We start from the raw sequence: 22,705 nt of genomic DNA, 5'->3' as shown, positions 1-22,705 counted from the left end.
ACTCAGGAAATTTACTATTGATAAGTACTATATCTAATAATACAGAGTATTTATATATATATTTTATATATATATATTTAAAATATATATGTGATATATATATATATATATATTTTTTTTTTTTAGAAAGTATATTCTATCTAATTATTAGAATAGGTGTTTAAATTTTCTGATTGTCCTCAGAATGTCCTTCTGCCGGAAAGCAGATTGAGAGCAAAAAGAAAATAAATCACATGATTAAAGGGAGTTCAAGAAAGTTTAGTCATTCTCTTCCTAGTGGTTAAGCACTCAAAATACATCTTCAGATAGATGTAATTTTTACATTTATAGATAAACCAGGATAGTTAAATTTCCCTGATATTCAGTATGTCTTCTTCTACTTCTGTTCTTACTACTTTACTTGTTTAAGTAAATAAAACTATAACTTGTCACTGAAATTTTCCTCTAAATCATATATTTTTTATTCTGCATGAATTACAATCTGAAATATTTCAATATAATATTCTCTTTCAGCTTCCCAATTAAAATCAATCACCTTTTTACACTTGTAATAAAAATGTGGAAATAATGATCTAAACTTAAGGTTGTATTCTCATTAAAATTGGAGGAGAAAGTATTTAAAATGGCTTCTATTCTAAATCAAACTTCTTTTGCCTATCACCTAAAGATGGATGTTCTTTGACACAACATTGTAAAATGTTGACATTGACTATAACTCAATAAAAAAAGTTAAAAGAAAAAGATGGGTATCCTCTGAAACTGTGGACATCTACAGGAGATGCATGTATGGTGTTCATGGAATATCATCCGTCTGTCTGAAGTAATTCTCGTTTCAAGCTTGCCTTTCACTACTGTTCAAACGTTACAAATTATTCTCCATGCATGGAAAAAATAGCACTATAATTCAGATAAAGTCTTTAGAACTTGAAACACATTTTACATTAAAAATGTTCTTGTTCCAAGTGTACTCATTTTACATGAGCAGACAGACTGATAAAATAATTAAATTCTTTTCAAGGTTTTTTTCCATCAAGGAAAGTCACCTCTTGGATTTTTACCTTTCTTGCAGGTGTATAACCTAGAAAAATACACAGGTCTGCTTATTTGTAGTGTCTTCTTCCAGGGGAAAAGCAAAGTCCACTTAATTCAGTTCATGTATAGATGTTAAAGGGGATTGAAGACTCTACGATATGTAAAAATGTGAATGAATTATGTTTTATTAGAGGCTTATTTAATTATTTTTAACAACCAGGTGGCTATATTTATTCCAAATATTTGTTGAGTGAATAAATGAATTAATGTGCTGAAAATCTGTAAATTTTAATCTCAAGTCCTGATACTTTAAATTCTACCTACCTAGAATATCTGTGTGTATAAACCTTGCTACCTCTCAAATTTAGTGTGCTCAGAACCGTTCCTTCTTCTTCCTTATGATAATAAGCTTCATTTGTCAGCTTTCCCATTTTTGGTTAAGGATATTCCCTGAGTTTCTTAGAATCAAAAACTGATTATGAAAAGGAATAAAAAATAATGGTCTTTCACTTCATTGCCATCATCTTGCCTTGTCATAACAACTTTCAGATTTTCAGTATGTCCTCTACATGTCAGTCTAAGTATTTGCAGATTGTTCTAAAGGATTTCTTTAGCCATGTCAACCCCTCATTCAAGTGCCTTGGCAGAGGCGATCCCACGTCTACTTTTCTGAATGGCCTTCAAGGTATGGCACTACCTGTCCCTTTTTTCCCCCTCTCCTCACCTCTGTCTCCAACAGCAACTATAAAAACCAGTAGCAGTGATAATAACTAGCTTTATTTAATGTGTGCCAGGCAGTACCTAAGTTCTATTTTAAGTGCTTTACATATAACAAATCATTTAATCCTCAGGATAATGTTAAAAATTGAATGTATTATCATGCCCATTTTATAGAAACTAAGTTATTTGCCTGAGTTTATACAGCTTGTATATGACAGAATCTGAATCCAAGTAATCTCCTTCCAAGAGTATACTTTTATCTCCTCTGCTTTTCTTCCTTTCAGTACCACTCTTCTTTACTTAGTAAGGTCATTTAAAAATTTTTTGTTTTGTTTTGTTTTGTTTTTAATATGCCTTGTTAGGTCCTGCCTTTTGTCTTGTTATTTCTCCATTCCTCTCATGTGAGAAATTTCCCCTCAACTCTTTCCACTGTTAGCCCAAATTTCCTCTTTTTGTTAAAGTGTAATCCACGTCCAATAAAATCTGCTGTATTTCAGCCTAGAGCTTTTTCCCTCTCTAAGTTTCTTTAAACTCCATCACACTATTTTAGTACTTTGCTTCTTGGCTTATACTCTGTTTTGTATGTAAGTTTTATTTTGCCCATAAGATTTTGAGATTAATGTTGTCTAAGTCTTGATGCTTTCTCAGTTCAGTTTCTCTTCCCAGACATTTGCAAAATGTTAAGTAAGGTTAATAATCCTGTTTCTCATCTCCATTCATTGGGAAACCCCAGGCCTCTCTATCTAATCAGATAAAGTTGTGTTCAAATCTCAGCTCTGCCTAAATGTGACCTTATGGGGCAGTTTCGTTTACTCATCTTTCCTCGTTTCTAAAATATAGAAAAGAATATCTATATTGTAGAGATGTGTTAGGTATTAGAGATAATATACGTAAAGCAATGGCACATAGAGGCTTCTTTTACTCATGCATATAGCCTTTGGTCTGGAGCCTTGTTATGTATGCTTTATCAACAGTTCCCCCACAGCTCCTCATGCCTGTGTGTCCCTTAAAAGATCTCTACTCATGATCATCTTGACAGTGCAATTAATTCTTTCTTCTTCCAAGGCCTGTTTTATTAGTGTCAGTACTAATAATTTGTCTAATCTGGAAATAAGATGAGCTACTGTGTCATTTCCAGGGTTCCTTTTAGAACCTGTCTTACTGAAGTCTCTTCCCTTAGCAGTCTGCTGTCTTCTGGTATATTGGCTATTTATAAGCCAGCAGTCCCATACTTCCTTAAAACTCTTGGTAAGGTGCAACCTGATCTATATAATTGAGTTGCTGCTAATATGTTGATTCAATATAAACTATTTTTGATACCACAATTTGGGCCAATAGCTCTGATCAGTTTCCTTTAAAGGGCAGATTGGCAATATACAGCTCGGAAGACTTTTTCATGTAATTTTCAGCTTTGATGGCTCTTTTGGAATTTAGGTTTGGTTACTGAGCATGCTTTTTATTTATGAACCTTTGAGTTTGTTGCCTCCATGTGACAACATGTGTTTGAAATTGCATTTTATGAATGTGAAACCAGGCACATGCTTACTGAATGATTTAGGTCTTATTTCTGCCTCGTGTGTTTTTGACAATACCAGCTGCTGCTTAGTTAAAGATGTAATTTAATTTGACTGACATAGTTCATAAACACAGATATACTGTCCTTGTTTGTATTCATAAGCCTGTTGGTCCATATGTTAATGTTTCTTGATTTAATTTCATTAGTTTATTTTAAAAATCAATAAAAATAACAACAAAAACCTTGGGAAAGCCTTGTTTCATTTTTTGAAAACATTTCTCTTTTTTTGGAACTCACATTTGTGATTACAGAATTCCTTCCATTTTTAGTGGTTTTCTTTTTTTTTTTAATTTTTTTAACTTTTTTTATTGATTTATATTCATTTTACAATGTTGTGTCCAATTCTAGTGTAGAGCACAATTTTTCAGTTATACATGAACATATATATATTCATTGTCACATGTGACAATTAGTGGTTTTCTAATTTAGAAATTTTATTATTAGAGAACAGCTTTTGGTATTGATATAATTTTGTATTGTGTTAATGGAACCAATTGCATTTTGGATGTATAAGAAAGTTTTCCTCAGTTCCTTGGTGCAGTTTTAAGAATCTAATGACCAGTATAGTTACACATATAGTAGATTGTTGTAAACCCATTAATTTATATTGATGATTCTTAATTTGCACTTCAGAAAGCCTCTTGTAAAACTGATGATTATTTTGTCCCTTCTTACCAGGAAAGTTCACACATAGACAGCTGTCAGAGATTTAAGAACCCCAGGAAGGCTTGTTCTGTAAATGAGGTAGTACATGTATGCACAAGTATAATATAAGGCAGTATGTAAAATATTTAAGAAAAATATAACAAATTGATATAAAAACTCAAAGCAGGAAGCAGTTATACTGCACTTGGGGCATCATGTGCAACAGGGCATGGGACAGGGCAGATTTCACGGAGATAATGGAATCTGAAGGCCAGATTAGGCGTTCAGAAGACGAGGCCTGTTCCAAGCAGAGGTGATAGTGTGAGCAAGAAGAGACCAGAGAGCACCTGACCTGTTTGGATCTCCTTGAGGAAAATGATTGTTTCTGATCTGCCTTGAGTTCTGCATTGTGCCCAACACACAGTACCTTACTTGTTACGTAAATTCAGCAAATGCTTATTGAATTGAACCACATTTCTGATACTTTATCATAGTTCCTGAGACTACCTTTCTCTGTATCCTAGAATGTATCTGCTCACAAATATATATTTTACAGTGAAGCAGTTAAATCATGTAATTTCAATGACTGTGTATTAGTTGGCTTTAAAAAGAAGTGTAAAACTTAAGTTTTATATTAGCAAAGAACAGCTTTTGACATAAATTATGTATTTCTTAAATTGTATCTCAGGGAACAGTTGTGTTTCGGATTTGTGAAAGAAACATTTCTTAGTTACTTGGTTAGCTTTTTGGGAACAGTTAAATGGTCATTAAAGCATCAGATAAACTGGTAGAAACTCCAGCCAAGTTTACTTTTGTTTAAATAAAAGCTAAGTGAATTCTATACTGCTATGATAATATAATGACTATATGATGACTATGTATGATTATATAATGACTATATAATATAATGACTGTATAATATAATGACTATATAATAATATAAAACTTAAGAAATTTTTTTCCCTCTCCTTGGAAGGCAGTAAAATCTATGGGGAAGAAGCTGTGGGGGCTAGCATTTTCTCAATTTTAATTAGATAAGAAAATCTACCTAAAATAAAACATGCACACATAGGCAAAAAATAGTAAACTTACTTTTTTGATTATTGACGTTTACTTGCATGACTGCAAAACGTTCCTAGTAATAGTTTTGTTTGCTGGTTGATTTTCTTGCTACTATTCCCAACATTAAAGCAGTAGGTCCTATGTTGGTGAACTATTTATGCCATTTTAATTGATTTTTTAAAAAACTCTGCCTAATTTTATCTCTTGTGTTTATAATGTTATAATGTGAGCTATTATTTTAAGCACACATTTTATATATTTTCTCATTCAAGTAATATTTAATGAGTGCTTACTCTGTGTCAGGCTATTTCATAGGGGCTATAGAACCTGTAAAGATGAACAAAATATTAATTCTTTGAGGTACTGCAGATTCAGAGTTTTGTGGTAATAGGATAAAATTATTCTGATTGATTCACATTATTGTCTCTCAGAATTCCACCTTGCATTGTGGGGTATGGTAGTTTCAGAGAAGGCAGGGGTAATGTAGAAGAGAATTTTACTCTTGCCAGATGGGATTGGTTGCATGAGCCTCATTTCTCTTACCTAGTATTCAAATCTAGAGCCTACAGAATACTTGGGCATTCATTTTTCTCAAAAACTCAACTCTTAAGCTTTCCTTCACTCTTTGAGTTTGATTCAGGTCTTATCTTTATTGAATTATAGTAGAATTTTGAATCATTATATGCTAATAACTAAAACAGAACTAATATTAGACCTTCTGGAAATTCTTTTAAAAATTAATTTTAGAAGTATTATAAAGAGGCACTTTGAGAGACACCATTATGTACTGATTATGAGGTAATATATTTCAAGAATTTCTTACCATATTAAGTATTTAAAACTATATGTATAGTTTTAAAGTATTCAGAAGTATTTCAAGTGTTCAAAACTATATTATATATATATGTATATATTTTTTGAGTATCCAGTTTTCATTTTATTTAACAAGTATACAAATAATGATCTGATTTTTTATTTTTCCCAAATGGTCCAATGATGGTATAAAAAGGAGGTTAGGTCTGGGTTTATTTTTATTTAAAACAGATTATTGTTTTAAAAGTGAGGTGTGGTAACATGTTTGGATACTTTTCAAATCTTTTATGTAAGAAAATTCTGCCACACATCTAGCCATATTCTTATGATGTGAAGCTTACTAATTTGGAGACTAGCTTTAAGAAAGATTGTATGGCTAGATAGAACCGAAATAAACAACTTCAGGCTAGAGGTATTTTTAATTCTTTCAAAGCCTTAGAAAGGAATTTTAAAGAAAATGGTCGATGATGAAGCTAATAATAAGAATAACTTTTATTTGACTCATTTTTATGCATTAGGCATGGTATTAAGCATTTAAAATTACATTACATATGAGAAAAATATTGTCATTCTCATTTTAAAGTTGGGAAGCTGAGGATTAAGGAAGAAAGAGTTTGCCCAAGTTTATCTCACTAATAAGTAGTGGAGGTAGAGTTGAGTTTTCAAGGGCTGATGACTCTTGAGCCTGATCACAAATCTCTACCTCTCTAGAGCTAGACAGGTTTATTGCTTTGGATCCTTTTAGTATGGTAGTTTGTATGTCTTTCCTTTATTTGCTTCTCATTTCACTTAATGCCATGAAGGAAATCAAGAAGCTATCTAAAGAAGTCCTTGATAATCAATTGTAAATCATTGATTATGTTTCGGGAACACACTTAAGATCTGTTTATATATATATACGCATGCATAATCTCATCCTAGTTATATGCTATGGACTTGTTGATTTGTGTTTGTGAATTTGAGGGACCTTATGACAAAGACTTTATTCCTCATATCATGACTGTTTTCTAATTTGCAGGTTTTAAATGCACAGAGAGCAGGATACAAAGCAGCCATAGTTCACAATGTTGATTCTGATGACCTCATTAGCATGGGATCCAACGACAGTAAGTACAGGTATCACTTTTCTTCTCTCCTGTTTGACTGATCATTCGAAACTAAAACTTGACAGAATTTCTCTTCTTTCATTTTCTGTTTAAAAAGCAAGATTTCTTCTCTGTCAGAAAGATAATTCCCAATTCTTAATCCTCTTAGGACAACTTTGTTCACAACAGAAGTGGAATTGACTTGTTCTTTCTGGAACAGTTAGTTGTCATTGTTGTTGTTTTAACCTATGTGTTTCATTTTATAGGATCCGTTGATATTTTGGTAAAAATCAAAGGAAAACCAGGCTTTAAATAGAGATAATCATATTGAGTTAGGAATGCCATAGGAGAATTTTTGTGGTTTATTTAGGGATTCACAACATTAATTTTAGGATATGCAGATGTACTGAGTAGCTACTGTATTCTTGTAGAATTTCAAAGCCCATACTTGTGCTTTCTTATACCACCAGTTGATTATTGTTAGCCCCTTAACATACATTGGCATGCCTATAGCTTTTCATTCAAAATGGGAATATCTTTCCTTATTCTTTACTAAATATTAGCTTGAAGGGAAAATGTGCCAATTTTAATGAAATAACTGGCTTTAATCAGATAGTGACTTTTAAGATAGGTGCTTTCACTCAATTTAGTGAGAGTGACAAAAGTGTCTTTTGTTGGGTTAATAAGGCTACTTTAGGACCACACCAAAGGCTGGGGGCTGTTTGTTAGAACTAACCATGTGATTAGAGGGTTGGAATTTTCCGTCCCACACCCTGATCTCAGAGAAGGGGCAAGGGACTGGAGGTTGAGTGATCTCCAGTGTCCAGTGGTTTAATCAATCATGCATATATAATGAAGCCTAATTAAAAACCCAGAAGGATAGGCTCAGAGAGCTTCAGAGTTGGTGGAAGCATAGAGGTGCTAGGAGCACTGAGCTCCTGAAGAGGACATGGAACCTCCATATCCCTTCCCGTTTACTTTGCCCTATACGTCTCTTTCATTTGGTTGTTCCTGAGTTACATCTTTTCATAATGAGCTGGTAATCTAGTAAGTAAAATGTTTCTCTGAGTTCTGTGAGCTGCTCTCACAGATTTATTGAACCCATGGGGTAAGGGTTGTTGGACCCTTCAGTCTATAGTTGGTGAGTCAGAAACACAGGTGACAACTTGGACTGGCCACTGGTGTCTGAAGTGGGGGTTGGGGATTCTTGTGAGACTAAACCGTTAACCTGTGGAATCTGATGCTGTCTCCTGGGAAATAATATCAGAATTGAGCTGAGTTGCTTGATGGTGCAGGGAAGATCCCCACACATACTGGCAATTGGGTTCAGAACCCAAAATACACTAAATACACTGCCAACATTCATGATTATTTTATTTTTGTTTTTCTTTTAGTATATAACCGTAATACCTCTTGTTTTAAGTTGTATTGAGTCATACATGCAAGAAAGATCTTGGAGCAAAGAACAGATATAAAGCTATGTACTGATATACTCCACTGGAATGTATTTAGGACTTTAAATAGCTACATCCTCAATGTGAAGTATTTTGGATTCCTTGACCAAAAAAAATCTTTTTATAACATGAGACAGTATTTTTTGTTGTTGTTGAGTTGAACTTTTTTCCTTCTTACCCTTAGTATAATCTGGGGCAAAATTACAAAAATATATATAAAGAATAAAACTAAGTAATAAATTCCTTAGTTAATTTCTTTATATTTTAAATTATCATTTTAATTTTCCAGCTAACTAATTCGTAATTGCAGAATTCATGAAGTACCCTTAAGAAGTTCTGGCATTTCTCAAAAAGTTTGACAACCACTGCTTAGGAATCAGAGGAACCGATGAAGGGATGTTACTTACCCAGTAGACTAGTACTTTTGGTAGTGCAGATTTGACACATTTTCCTTCTTCTCCTTTAATCATCTCCTTTAAAGAAAAATTTACTAGCCCACGTGATACCTCCCATGTGAGTCACTTATGTGACCTGTATACAATACTTGGCAAAATGGAAAGCATACATACTCTAAAAATAGGCCTGAATTCAAACCTAAGCTCCTACTTGTATTGGCTGTATGATTTTGAGCAAGTTACTTACTCTTTGTGTGTTTTGCTGAAGGCCTGGGCCCAGGGTTTAGCAACCCTCAAGACTTCTCAAGGGGTTTGGGTTGGATAAACTGATTAGTTTTTGTAAACTGTTTACTCTTTTGACATGCTTTTAATAAAAATTTTGCAAGCTGGAAGTGTCAGTTCCCTTTAACACCAGTTTTGTTTTTGTAATAAAACCTTTTCTGTGATAATCATGTCAGTTCCTAAAGAAAGTAGAGAAAATATTAAAAGTGGCACATACCATATAATTCTGTTGTTGCTATGGAAATATTCCAGCTGAGTTACTATATTTCAAAGATTGCTTAGAATTTTGGTTCCTGACTTTATTACTTGGATTACTTTCTGTAACATTTTACTCCATCCTTGAGTATGTGTAAGTTGGAACATTTCATATTTCCAGCACATGTTGTAAAGATCTTTACCATTTTTATCTTTGCTGTTACTTGGTAGAGGAAAAGAAAGCGTGGATTTATTAAAAGAAGTATATATCTATCCCTCTTTTTTAGACTTAGATCATAGCCACAAGGAACAGAGCAGAGGATCTAATATATGGAAACAAAAGAAAGTTTTAAAGGCCCCTTGTTGCCAACATTTCACACAGGAATGTGTCTGTTTTCATTTCAGCTAGGACAGTGAGCCAGTCACATTTGTCATCTTCAGGGGCAGAATAATGTGGTGGGGAAAACACAAACTCCAAGACCAGGAAATGTGGTTTATTCCAGGCTAGATGATATATATGAACTAACCTGTGCTGCTGGAAAATTTACTAACCTTTCCTGGCCCTTTATTTTCATCTGTAAAAGGGTGAATGATTTTAATTTTTATTTGACTTGACAAGATCGTAAAGATCATATGAAAGGCAGTGGAATGAGGAAACCCTTCCACGGCAGAGTGGGAAGAGCCAACATTAGGAATCAGAGCCTCAGGTTTGAGTCTAGGCTGTGCAAATTCCTAACTGTATGATCAGAGTAAGTTATCAATATGTCTGGATTTGTTTCTTCTCCCTTTTTCCTTACTTTCTTCCTTCCGCAAATATTTTTTGACAGCCTGCTCTGCATTAAGTTCTGTTTTAGGCATCATGACTACAGCAGAAAATAATACAGCTTTAAGGCTTTGCTCATACTTTTCATTGAGGTAGCAGAATGGCAGTGGTTAAAAGTGTGGCTTCTGGGTAGTGCCTTACAAGATTTGAATCCCAGCTCGACCACCTACTACCTGTGTGACTTTGGGAATGTTACCTAACATCTCAGTGCCTCAGTTTTTCTGATCTGTAAGATGGGGATGATAATAGTACTTCATTCATTACGTTGTTGTTGACGACATATAAAACATCTAGAAGACTGCCTCGTTCTTAGTAGTCATTCGAGGGTTATTTAGCTGCTAGTATTATTACTGCTGTCATTATTATTATTGCATTCTGTTGTGGGAGAGAAAATGAACACATAAGCAAAGAGGTATGTTATACGTCAAGTAGTGGTAAGTGCTGTGGAGAAAAACATGCCAGGTTAAAGGGATACAGAGTGACAGGAGTGAGAGGAGGATGGCTGTTTTTGATAGAATGATCAGAGAATATTTCTTTTTTTTAAACACCTTTATTGTGGTATAATTCCTGTACAGTAAACTACACATATTTCAGTTGTACAAGTTGATGAATTTTGATAGATATATACACCAATGAAACCACCACCACAATAAAGATAGCTAACATTTCCGTCACTTCCCAAAAGGTGCACATTTCAAGTTCCCAGTTTATCCCTTCCCACCCCATTTGCCCACTGGTAACCATAAGTTTGTGTTTCTGTCTGTGAGTCTGTTTGTTTTGTAGGTAAGTTTGTTTGTGTCCTTTTTTTAGATTCCACATATAAGTGATATGATATGGTATTTTTCTTTCTCTTTCTGACTTACTTCACTTAAAATGACAATCTCCAGGTCTGTCCATACTGCTGCAAATGGCATTATTTTATTTTTTATGCCGTGTAGTATTCCTATACACACACACACACACACACACACACACACATATACCACACATACATATACATATACATATACATATACATATACATACACACATACCACATCTTCTTTATCCAGTCATCTGTTGGTGGACATGTAGGTTGCTTCCATATCTCGGCTATTGTAAATAGTGCTGCTGTGAACATTGGGGCAGAGAACATTTCTCTGAAGCTCTGACATTTGAGCATAGGTCTAAAGTGAGAGGCTGAGCCACACAGATTTCTGGAAGAGGATATTCCAAGGAAAGGGAACAGCAAGCAAATGCAAAGGCTCAAAGATAAAGCATACTTGGTGTTTTCAAGGTGTGGCAGAAAACCACAGTGGCTGGAATAGAGTGAACAAGGGAGTGAGATAGAGTTGCAGGTAATGAGGATTAGAAAGGGAGCCACTGGCTAGATCATGTTGGGTCTCGTAGGACTTTGGAATTTGTTTTATGTAGGTTTTAAACAGAGGTGTGAGGTGACACATTTTAAAAGGATCACTTTGGTTGTTCTTTAAAAATAGACTGAAGGTGAAAGATGGGCAAGAGTGCCAACTGAGAGACCAGTTAGAATGTAGCTGCAGCAGCTGGGCAAGAGGTGATGGTAATTTGGAGTGTTAGTAGTGACTGTAATGAGAAGTGATAGAATTATGGATGTATTTTGAAGTTGATAGGGTTTGATATAAGGAATAAAGGAAGGAGAGTCAAGAACTCCAAGATTTTTAACCTGAGAAACTAGGTGAATAGTTATGCTTTTTACAAAGATGAGAAAGAGTAGGAGTAGAGTTGATTAGGGAAAGAGACATTGAGAGTTCTGTTTGAGAAATAATGTTTGAAACATCTATTAGTCGATCAAATGATGGAGATATTGAATAGGCAATTAGGTACATAAATCTGGAGAGGTTGGGGCTGGCCATTTAAATTATAATCTGTCTGTGATGTGATAATACTACTTGGCAGAATATACTTCACAGAGCTGTTTTATGGATCAGAATTACAATTTAGTGTTTTTAAAGTATTTAGTGAACTAAAACATATTTGGTTTTATTTTCAGTAGATAAATGATATTATAAAATCTCCAAGATGGATATGCATATTTGCCTACATTATTTTCTTTTTTTAATTTATTTTTAATTTTTAATTGAAGTATAGTTGATTTACAGTGTTTTACGTGTACAGCAAAGTGATTCAATTATACATAAATATATTCTTTATATTCTTTTTCAGATTCTTTTTCATTGAAGGTTATTATAAAATATTAAATATAGTTCCTCGTGCTATACAGTAGATTCTTGTTGTTTATCTGTTTTATATATAGTAGTTGTATGTCTGTTAATCCCCAATTCCCAAACCCCTGCCCCCTCCATTTCCCCTTTGGTAACCACGAGTTTGTTATCTATGTCTGTAAGTCTACTTCCTGTTTTGTAAATAGGCTCATTTATATCATATTTTAGATTCCACATCTAAGGGGTATCATATGCTATTTGTCTTTCTCTGTCTGACTTACTTCACTTAGTATGATAATCTCTAGGTCTATCTATGTTGCTTCAAATGGTATTATTTCATTTTTTATGACTGAGTAATATTCCGTTGTGTGTGTAGACACACACACATCCCACATAACTTTATCCATTTATCTAAATGTGGACATTTAGATTGCTTCCATGTCTTGGCTGTTGTAAATAGTGCTACTCTGAACATTGGGGTGCATGTATCTTTTTGAATTAGAGTATTCTTCCAGTATATACCCAGGAGTGGGATTGTAACTCTACTTTTAGTTTTTTAAGGAGCTTCCATACTGTTCTTCATAGTGGCTGCACCAATTTACATTCCCACCAGCAGTGTAAGAAGGTTCCCTTATCTCCACACCCTCTCCAGTGTTCATGATTTGTAGGTTTTTTGATGATGTCCATTCTGACCTGTGTGAGGTGGTACCTCATTATAGTTCCTATTTGCATTTCTCTAATAATTAACTATATTAAGCATCTTTTCATGTGCCTATTGGCCATCTATATTTCTTATTTGGAGAAATAGTCTATTTAGGTTTGATTGGGTTGTTTGTTTTTTTGATATTGAGCTATGTAAATTGTTTGTATATTTTGGAAATTAAGCCCTTGTCGGTCTCATCATTTGCAAATATTTTCTCCCATTCTGTAAGTTGTCTTTTTATTTTGTTTATGGTATCCTTTGCTGTGCAAAAGCTTTTAAGTTTAATTAGGTCCCATTCATTTATTTTTGCTTTTGTTTACATTACTGTAGGAGATAGATCCAAAAAAAATTACTGCAAGTTTATGTCAAAGAGTGTTCTGCCCATATTTTCCTCTAGGAATTTTATAGTATCTGATCTTATATTTAGGCTTTTAATTCTTTGAGTTTATTTTTAATATGGTGTTAGAGAATTTTCTAATTTCATTCTTCTACATGTAGCTGTCCAGTTTTCCCAGCACCACTTACTGAAGAGACTGTCTTTTCCCCATTGTATATTCTTGCCTCCTTTGTTATAGATTAATTGACCATAAGTGTGTGGATTTATTTCTGGGCTTTCTGTCCTGTTCCATTGATCCATGAGTTTGTTTTTGTGTCCGTACCATGCTGTTTTGATTACTATAGTTTTATAGTATAGTCTTAGGTCAGGAGCATGATTCCTTCACTTCCTTTCTCAAGATTGTTTTGGCTATTCAGAGTCTCTTGTGTTTCCATACAAATTTTAATTTTTTTGTTTGAGTTCTGTGAAAAATGCGATTGGTGATTTTATAGGGGCTGCATGCATCCTTTTCTCCCTTCTTAATCTTCTGACTAAAGTGAGGAGCTTTTTACATCTCTTTAGATACCATAACTCAAGGAAGTTATATTACTTCCAATAATTACAAGCCAGTAGTTACATGCAAAAAGTTCCTCTTTGAGTTTATGGGAGTATCTTCATGGAAGAGTAAAATATTTTACAAAGGGTATACAATTCCAAGTTTTAATTATTAAATAAACTAAATTTTAAACTGATATATGAAAGAGAAAGATCTCTTAGCATGATAGAAAATATCTCCCTGAAATATACATGGTTATATAACAGTACCTCTGCAGCTATTAGAAATGATGAGATTGGATTTTTATTCATTGACATGACAGGATATCTGAGTTATCCTATTGATTGGGAAAAAAGCCTACACTTTCTCCCATTATTTGATGATCCCATTAATATAAAAATTTAAATATTTATTGATCTCATTAATATAAAAATAGTGGTTAAATATTCCTTAACTAACCATTTTGGTTCCTTCCTTCCTGGGGCTTATATGATATGGGCTCTGTGTGTGTGTGTGTTCTGCGTCTATGTGTCTGTGTGTGTGTTTGAGAGAGAGAAAAACAGAACGTGTGGAACAAATGATTACGTTTGCATAAATCAAAACAATCTGAAAGTGAAAAAAATTTACTCTGCTAAGGATACCAAGATTTTAAGACTTTAAAACTTGTCTTTATAAGAAAGAAAAATACATCAGTGGTTGCTGAGGCTGGGGGAGGGGTTGATTGTAAAGAGGCTTGAGAGAATTTGGAGGAATGATAAACCATTTTATATCTTGTCATGGTGGTTACATTATTGTTGTATGTATTTGTTGAAGCTTCTAGAACTGTTTATGTTACTTCAAATAAAAGCTTTGTCTTTGGTTAGGAAGAATTATGGTTGTGTTCAGTTTTCTTCCTGTTTACTTGTATCTACCCCCCTTTTAAATAAATAATAAATATGTGTTTTTTAAAGAAATGTAAAACAGAGTTATTGTGAAAAGCATAACAAAAGAAAACAAATAGACTTTCTCTAAAGCCAAATCTGTTCAGTTAACTCAAGCTATAAAAATATGGCTGCTTTTTAAAATAGTAACAGCAAGAGGATTGTTTTTATTTTACTTCATGAGTAGTGGGTAATTTTTACAAAGGTCTTTTTTTGTTGGCATTTGATTTTGTTTTTTTTAATATAGATGTAAAAGTCAAATTTCTTAAGACAGCAATCAAAACACAAAGCTTCACCATGAATTTCAGGCTCAGGAGGAAGTAGAAATTTACCCAGCTTCCCTATCCTATACCCTTCCTGAACTCCTCTCAGCTCTTCACTCTGAAAAGTCTTAGATGTGTGGTGTTATTTTTCAGACTGTTGTAAAATGGTCTTTTCTTACATTCTTTGGCTTACACCTTTCCTGGGATTGGGTATGTAAAAAAAGCTTTTTCACTTTTTTGTTTAGGAATTAAGTTATGAGTGGAAAGAAAACTTTACATTTTTCTTTTACTAATAGTCAATCATGCCTGTAGAGGAATAAATCAAATGGAACTATTCAAAATAAGAATTATATTTCAGTTTCATAGGATTATTGAGATACTGCAGTAATACATATAATGCAAAATGTTAGCTTTCATTATTGTAAATGTAATAATGTTTCTCAACTATATTGATGGTGGTATAAATCTGCAATCTGGAAATCAACCAGAAGAAAATTCAAGTTGATTGTAATTGTTTCCAGTTGCATTTGCTGCTATTATGAAGAAAGTTGATTGTACACTAAGTATGGGCTTTAAAGAATAATTTTATTATTGTTTTATACAGTTGAGGTGCTAAAGAAAATTGACATTCCATCTGTCTTTATTGGCGAATCATCAGCTAATTCCCTGAAAGATGAATTCACATATGAAAAAGGGTAAGTAATAGATACAAAAAAAAATCATGTAGCTTAAAATTATTCTTTGTAGTAGAGTAAAATCGTGTAATATTAGTTGTTTCAGACTGTATTCTCTTGTACTAAATTATCTCTTCTTAAGTTATGGTTTTAATACTTATTATAGTATTTCCTGTGTATAATTACATATTGAAAATAAATTTATGCTAGAGAGATTAAGGCACCCATGTTGCTAAAAGATAACCAAACTTTCCCATTTATAGTTTAATTAAATCATTGGTATTTAGAAGCATTGTGATTTATATTTATATGATACTTTTCATTGACGTATTTGTATTTTATTAAAAGAAATATTTTATAAATAAAGAATTCAAAACACAGTATGGTAAGTAACTAACTTCTACAAAGACAAAAAAATTGTTTTTAAGTTTAAAAAGTTTCACTTGGAATTTAAAACTTTTATATGGAATTCGCCCCCAAATCTCATTACTAAAGTAACATATAAACTATAACTTAAGGCACAACTGTCTCATCTAATATAGAAAACAGTGCAATTCACACTTCAGAGCTTCTTCCATGAAACAGATCCCCAAAACAGTGGACAGGAACAGACTTCTGACTAAGAAGAACAGTAACAATATTAATAATAAAGCAGTAGTATTTATGAAGGATTTAGCAAGTGCCAGGCACTCATGAAAGCAATGCTTTTACATTTGTTACATTTAATTCTCACAACAACCCTCTAGACGTTACTATTATCTCTTACTATTTACATTTGCCAAAAGGGGAAATTGGCACAATGAAATTCAGTTCTAATATTTAGGAGGGGAAAATATCCACAAATATTTGAGGCTGAATATGAATAAAAAGGACGGGGAGAGGTTTTCTGTTTAAATGGTTTTTGTCATTTTTCCCTATATGGTTTTGATATTTAAAATACTGTTCACATATTTTATGCTCAGAACATTTTTACTAAGTTAGGGAATTAATTTTGGATGTTATATGAAGAATAGTTAAGCAGGGTGCTATTTTATCAGCCAGATTTGTGTAATTGATAGGAAGGGAGAACTACCACTTGCTTTTACCTTGATATTCCATCATTTAGAAAAATTCTATGTATTTTAGTATGTGTTTTAAAGAGTATTTTTTTTTTGTTTTTAATTATAAAGTCACACTTTTTAAATTAAAAAGTAATATATACTTGCTGGTAAAATATGGAAAATTCCAGAAATATAAAATGTTTAAATGAAAGTCCCTATGATGCTATTCTCTAACAACAGCTACTGTTTTTAAAAAGTTTTTAATTTTTTCCTCTGTATTTGAATGCTGACATTAATTAGTGATAATGTGCTCATTAAAATAGTACCATAGAATACCTAGTACTTTTGTAACATACTTTATTTACTTAATATTTAGACCCTTTCCATGTTAATACAAGTCCACAAAATCGCTATCCCAACTCTTGGGGACAGATGTATTATGGAATTGAAACACTTTCAGATTTTTAAAAGTTAAGTAACAGTCCCAATAGGATTTGAGGCAGCATCCCATAATTGAACAAATTATATATATCTCTCTGCAATGAATGTATGAGTATTTTATCATGTCAGTTCAGTTCAGGTTGACCATCAAAGGAATTGCAAACATTACTTTTTAAAGCTTTTTAGGTTTCAGACCTGTGCATGAGGGATTGTAGACCTGCGCATACTGTCTGCTTCATCTATCTGCTGGCTGGCTTGTTGGTCAGTCTGTCTGCCTGCCTGCCTACCTACACTTTAATTTACTCTACTTTTTATTATGGAAACTTACAAACATATTTAAAAGTAGAGAGATGAATATGATGAATCTGATCATTCAGTTTCAAAATTATCAATTCATGGCCAGTTTTGTTTGGACTGTCCAGCCTCAGGTGTTCCCCCAACTCTTCCTTCCCCACACCATGATTATTTCAAAGCAAGTCCTAGGTATCCTGTCATCCCACCTGTAAATATCTCAGAATATATCACTAGAAGATAAGGTTACGGTTATATACAAAATATATAACTACATTATCATTGTTTCACCTTTTGTTTTTAAGTAAACATTAATATCAACACGTTTGTCTTTATTGTCACTTCAGAGCAAATAAGGACATGTGATCACCCTATTTTTAATCTGTAAGTTTGCTATGCCTCTTTTTTCTTTTTTCCTAATCATTTATTTTTTGAAGAAGCAGGATCATTTGTCCTGTAAAATTTACCACAGTCTGGACATTCCTGACTGCATCCTTGGTGTATTGCCTAGAATATTCCTTTGTTACTTGTTTTCCCTGTAAATAGCTAATTAGATCTAGAGGTTTGTTCAAATTCAAGTGCAGTTGGAGGTCCAGGAGGATAGGTAAGGCAAGAATAATTTATGTGTTATTATGTATTTCCATCAGGAGGCATAATATTTGGTTCCCTCTTTGTAATGTGATCAATCATTAATGATCAGTCGGGATCCATTAGTTCTTTAGGATTTGCAGCTAATCTAATTTTATAATTCCTTCTTAATTTATTAGCTAAAATACTTCTATACAGAGAACTCACATCTTATAAATGATTACTTTGATGTACAGTCTGTTTAGGAAAGATAGGATAAACACTTGATTCTTCCCCTTTATTTACTGTTTTTAAAATGATTTGGCTTGCTAGTATCTTCCAAAGATGATTTAACACATATATTTAAAGTATAACGAACTCATGAGTGAAAACCTATTTAATATGCTTCAGTCCACTGCAGTTATCATCTTTATAGATGTTCACATTGTCTCATTTCAAACTTTCTCAGGTTTAATCCTGATTTCTTTCTACATGAATCTAGGAGGTTTTGATTGCTCTTAGTTTTCTGTCTGATAAGATGTTCCAGGCCCATTTTGTTCCATTCTTTTCCTGACATGGAACCAGTCATTTCTCCAAGGAGCTCTGGTTCCTCTTAATTGAACATGGTATTTAGAGACTGAGGGGGTGATCATTACTCCTGGGTTTGTCATTCTTTCTAGGGCTTTTCAGTGAATAGAGCTAAGAAATATATATGGTTTTAAAGATACAATAAATCATGATACTGTTGCTTCCAATTTAAATTCAGGACTATAGGATTTTTACTCTATTTCATTGACCTTACATCTGTAGTTTATTTTTTGATGCTCGAAGACACCATCATAATTATTTATTTTCTTCTTTAATTACACAATACACATACAGCAGACTCAGAAGAACAATACCAAAACTATTACCAATATTAAAAAAAAAAGAGTTCTTTCTCTTCTTAAGATATCATATGGACACAGAATCAGATTATCACATTTTAAAGACTTTGAGATAATTCTTCTGTGATCTGATTCTATCAACTGGAAACACAGGTCTAATTGATTCATTTTGCTTTAAAATTTTAAGGATTGCTTTTACCACCCCCGCATTGTGACTTCTATAATTATGTATAAGCTTAAAGTCAGAATCAACAAAACAATATATACTCAGGAAAGGTCACCTTCTGAGTGTCATCCATCCTGTCCACCCTATTCCTTTCCATCCTCACCTTATATTACTTACCTTATAAGTAATAATTTTTTTAAGTGTTTAGTTTATTCTTTAATTTTTTAAAATTATAAGCCAATATCTATCTCGTCTTCTCCATCTTCCACCCTCAGTACATAAACATTATTTCCTATCTTGTTTTTTTTCACTTAACAATATATCATGGAAATCATACCGTATAAGTAAATAGAGATATTCTTCATTCTTTTAACAGCTGCCTAGAACTCCTTTTGTAGGCTACAGTTTAATCAGCCAGTTGTCTGTTGATGAACATCAGAATTTTACAGTCTTTTGCTATTATAAATAGTGCTATAATGAATAACCTTACATAGAAATCTTTCCATGTTTTTGCTAGTATACCTTTGGAATCGATTCCTCGAAGTGGAATTGCTAGGTCAGAGGCTAAACATATCTGTATTTTTGCTACGTACTGCCAAATTCCCATCCATAATAGTTGTGTCAACAGTATGTAAGTGTCTCTTTTCCCCCAGAGTCACCAACAAAATATATTGTCAGATTTTTAGATTTTTACTAATCAGATAGGTGAGAAATGGTATGTTGTTGCAGTTTTAATGTGTATTCCTCTTATTATAAGCAAATTTGAGTGTCCTTTTTTATGCTTAAGAAATGCTTAAGAGCTATTTGCATGCCATTTTCAATGAACTGTCTATCTTTAGCCCATTTTCCCTATTAGCTTGTTGGTAATTTTCTTCTCTTTTTAGAAGCTCTTTATTTGTTAGATATGTTAACCATTTGTTCATTATATGTTACAGGTATTTTTTGTACTCCAATGGTATTGGTTTTTAATGCAATCAAATGTAGTAATCTTTTCCTTTGGGCTGCTCATTTTCAGTCTTAGGAAAGTTTCCCCTGCTTCTAGGTTATAGTGGAATTTACCTGCATTTATACTTATATGGTTTCATTTTTAACATTAAATTTCTGGCTCGTCTGTAATTTATCCTATATATACTTTGAAGAATGTATCCAATTATATCTTTTTCCAAATAATCATCCAGTTATCCCAACAGTGCTCCTAAAATGTTCATCCTTAACCCCATTTGAGATACTGCCATATTTCCATGCATAATTGAATTTTCTGTTCTTTATCTTTTGTCTGCCAATACCACACTGTTTTTCATTACAGGGCTTTATTATATACATTAGTATCTGCTAGAGCATACCCTCCCCCACTCCTACTCCTCTTTCTCAGATTTTTCTTAGCTGTTCTTGTTTGTTCTTTCAAATTTTTTATATCTTTATTAAGATATGTTTCACATACTATAAAATTTATCAATTTAAAATACAAAATTCAGTGATGTCTGTATAGTTATAGAGTTTTATATATATATATATAGAGAGAGAGAGAGAGGTGGAGGGTGAGAGAGAGCAAGCGAGAGAGGAAGCAGCTGTCACTACATTCTACTTTTACAACTTTCCAACACTCCAAATAGAAACCATGTATGTATTTGCAGTCATTCTCTAGTCCCTACGTTCTCTTCCCCAACACCAGCCCCAGGCAACTGCTAATCTATTTTCTGTCTCTTTGAGTTTGTCTCTTCTGGTCATTGTACATAGATGGAATCATACAATAAGTGATCTTTGGTGATTGGTGTTTTTCACTCGGCATAATGTTTTCAAGGTTTGGCCATGTTGTAGTTTTATTCTTTTTTATTGCTGAATAATTTCCATTGTTTAGACATACCACGTTTTGTTTACCCATTCATCAATTGATGGACATTTAGCTAAATTCCACATGTTGGTTATTATGAATAATAGTGCTGTGAACATTCACATACAAGTTTTGTGTGTACTTATACTTTCATTTCTCTTGGATGTATACCTAGAATGGATTGTTATGTAGTAACTCTGTGTTTATCTTAAAAAATTTTTTTTGATTATGTAAGTCTGAGGTGTACAGCACTATAGTTCAATATCTATATGCACTTTAGAGTGCTCATCATATGCTTAACTTTTTAGGAACTGCCAGACTGTTTTTCAAAGTACCTGTACCATTTAAATTCCTGCCAGCAATGTATGAGGATTTTGATTTCTCCTTCCAAAGGAATTTGATAATCAACTTGTCTAGCTCTGGAAAAACCTGATGATATTTTTATTAGAATTTCATTATATAACTAAATTAATTCAGGGAGAATTAACACTTTTAGGATGTTACATCTCCTTATCCAAGAACATGGTATGTCCTTCCATGTGTTCAACTCTCTTTTTTATGTACTCAGGAAGTTTATTCTAGCTCAAAACCAATGTGAGAAAAACATTTCTCATTAAATTTATGCCTAGATATTTTATTCTTTGCTATTGTAAGTGAGGTCTACTCTTCTACTATATCTACTAACTGGTTTTTATTGTATTTATAAAAGTGTATTTTTGTACATTGGTTTTTATAACCTGCAATTTGACTGAATTCTCTTACTGTTGGCAGAGTTTTTCCATTGCCAATAGAAATAGTTTTATCTTTTCCTTCCTAGTTCTTATGCTTATAATTGTTTTCTCTTATCTAATTGCGTTGGCTAGTACCTTCAATACCATGTTAAATAGTAATGGAGATAGCAGGCATTTTTACCTTGTTCCTCACTTTAGTGAGAAAGCTTCTTGTTTTGTCTTTAAGGGTCTGGCTTTTTATCATATTAAGAAAGTATCCATCCATTTCTGTTTTATTGTACTTTATTCCTTTTAACTACTGTTCATTCTAATTCTGGCTTCCATCACTTCTTAGCTGTGTGACCTTCAACAACAATAAAAACTTGTCATCTCTGGGCCTTAACCTCTCTCATCTTTAAAAATGATGTAGTGCCTACAGCATACAACACTGCTATGAAGATTTAACACGTTAATCAAATTCTTGGAGGAATACCTGCTACATAGTAAATGGTTCATAAATGTTAGCCATTAATCTCCTCTCCCAACTTTCGTCTGCTTCAGAAAGTGCTATGAAAATATCCTTGATCATACATCACGTGCGGTTGCACAAATGTGTCTTTATCGAAAGCACCTGAAAGTGGACCCGCTGGAGTACAACAGTTTTAAATTTAAGTAAACAGCTGTCATACTGCCCTCCACAAAAAGTGAATCAATTATGGAAAGCCAATGTTTTCTTTTATTTTTGCCAATAATATGTACTATCAGTCTTTTAAATTACTTGCTTCTCTGATAAGAAAACTCATTGGTTTTTTAGGAGAGCCAGTGTTTTCCTCTGCTCTTGCCAATAATATGTATTATCAGTGTTTTTAAGTGCTTGCCACTCTGATAAGGAAACTCATTGGTTAAGTTAGCATTTTCTATTCATAGAGAACTTTTCTGTAAACCGTTTGGTATTTTTTATTTGTTTTGGTCTTTAAAAAATTGAACTCTAAAAGCATTTTGTAACTTTTTAGTAGGAGAGAAAACATATTGATGGCATGTAAGTTTTAACAATTGTGGGCAGAGGAAAGGATTGTGT

General features: G+C 33.0%; 1 protein-coding gene across 2 annotated transcripts in view; it reads left to right on the top strand.

Moving 5' to 3' along the window:
- The window catches only part of RNF13 (ring finger protein 13), a 115,377-nt gene that overhangs the window by 57,144 nt on the left and 35,528 nt on the right, over positions 1-22,705 (top strand). Inside the window, exons 5-6 of one of the 2 annotated variants that reach the window (XM_032486491.1) lie at positions 6,867-6,964; positions 15,625-15,715. In XM_032486491.1, coding sequence (XP_032342382.1) covers positions 6,913-6,964; positions 15,625-15,715 — 143 coding nt within the window. In that variant the 5' untranslated portion in view covers positions 6,867-6,912. The remainder of the gene's footprint in view (positions 1-6,866; positions 6,965-15,624; positions 15,716-22,705) is intronic. The other variant, XM_006187246.3, reaches the window with a different exon arrangement.

The sequence above is a fragment of the Camelus ferus genome, chromosome 1 (genome assembly GCF_009834535.1).
Source record: "Camelus ferus isolate YT-003-E chromosome 1, BCGSAC_Cfer_1.0, whole genome shotgun sequence".
Lineage (NCBI taxonomy): Eukaryota > Metazoa > Chordata > Mammalia > Artiodactyla > Camelidae > Camelus > Camelus ferus.
Note: the sequence above shows the minus strand (reverse complement) of the source record. Positions and strands in the feature narration are given on the sequence as shown.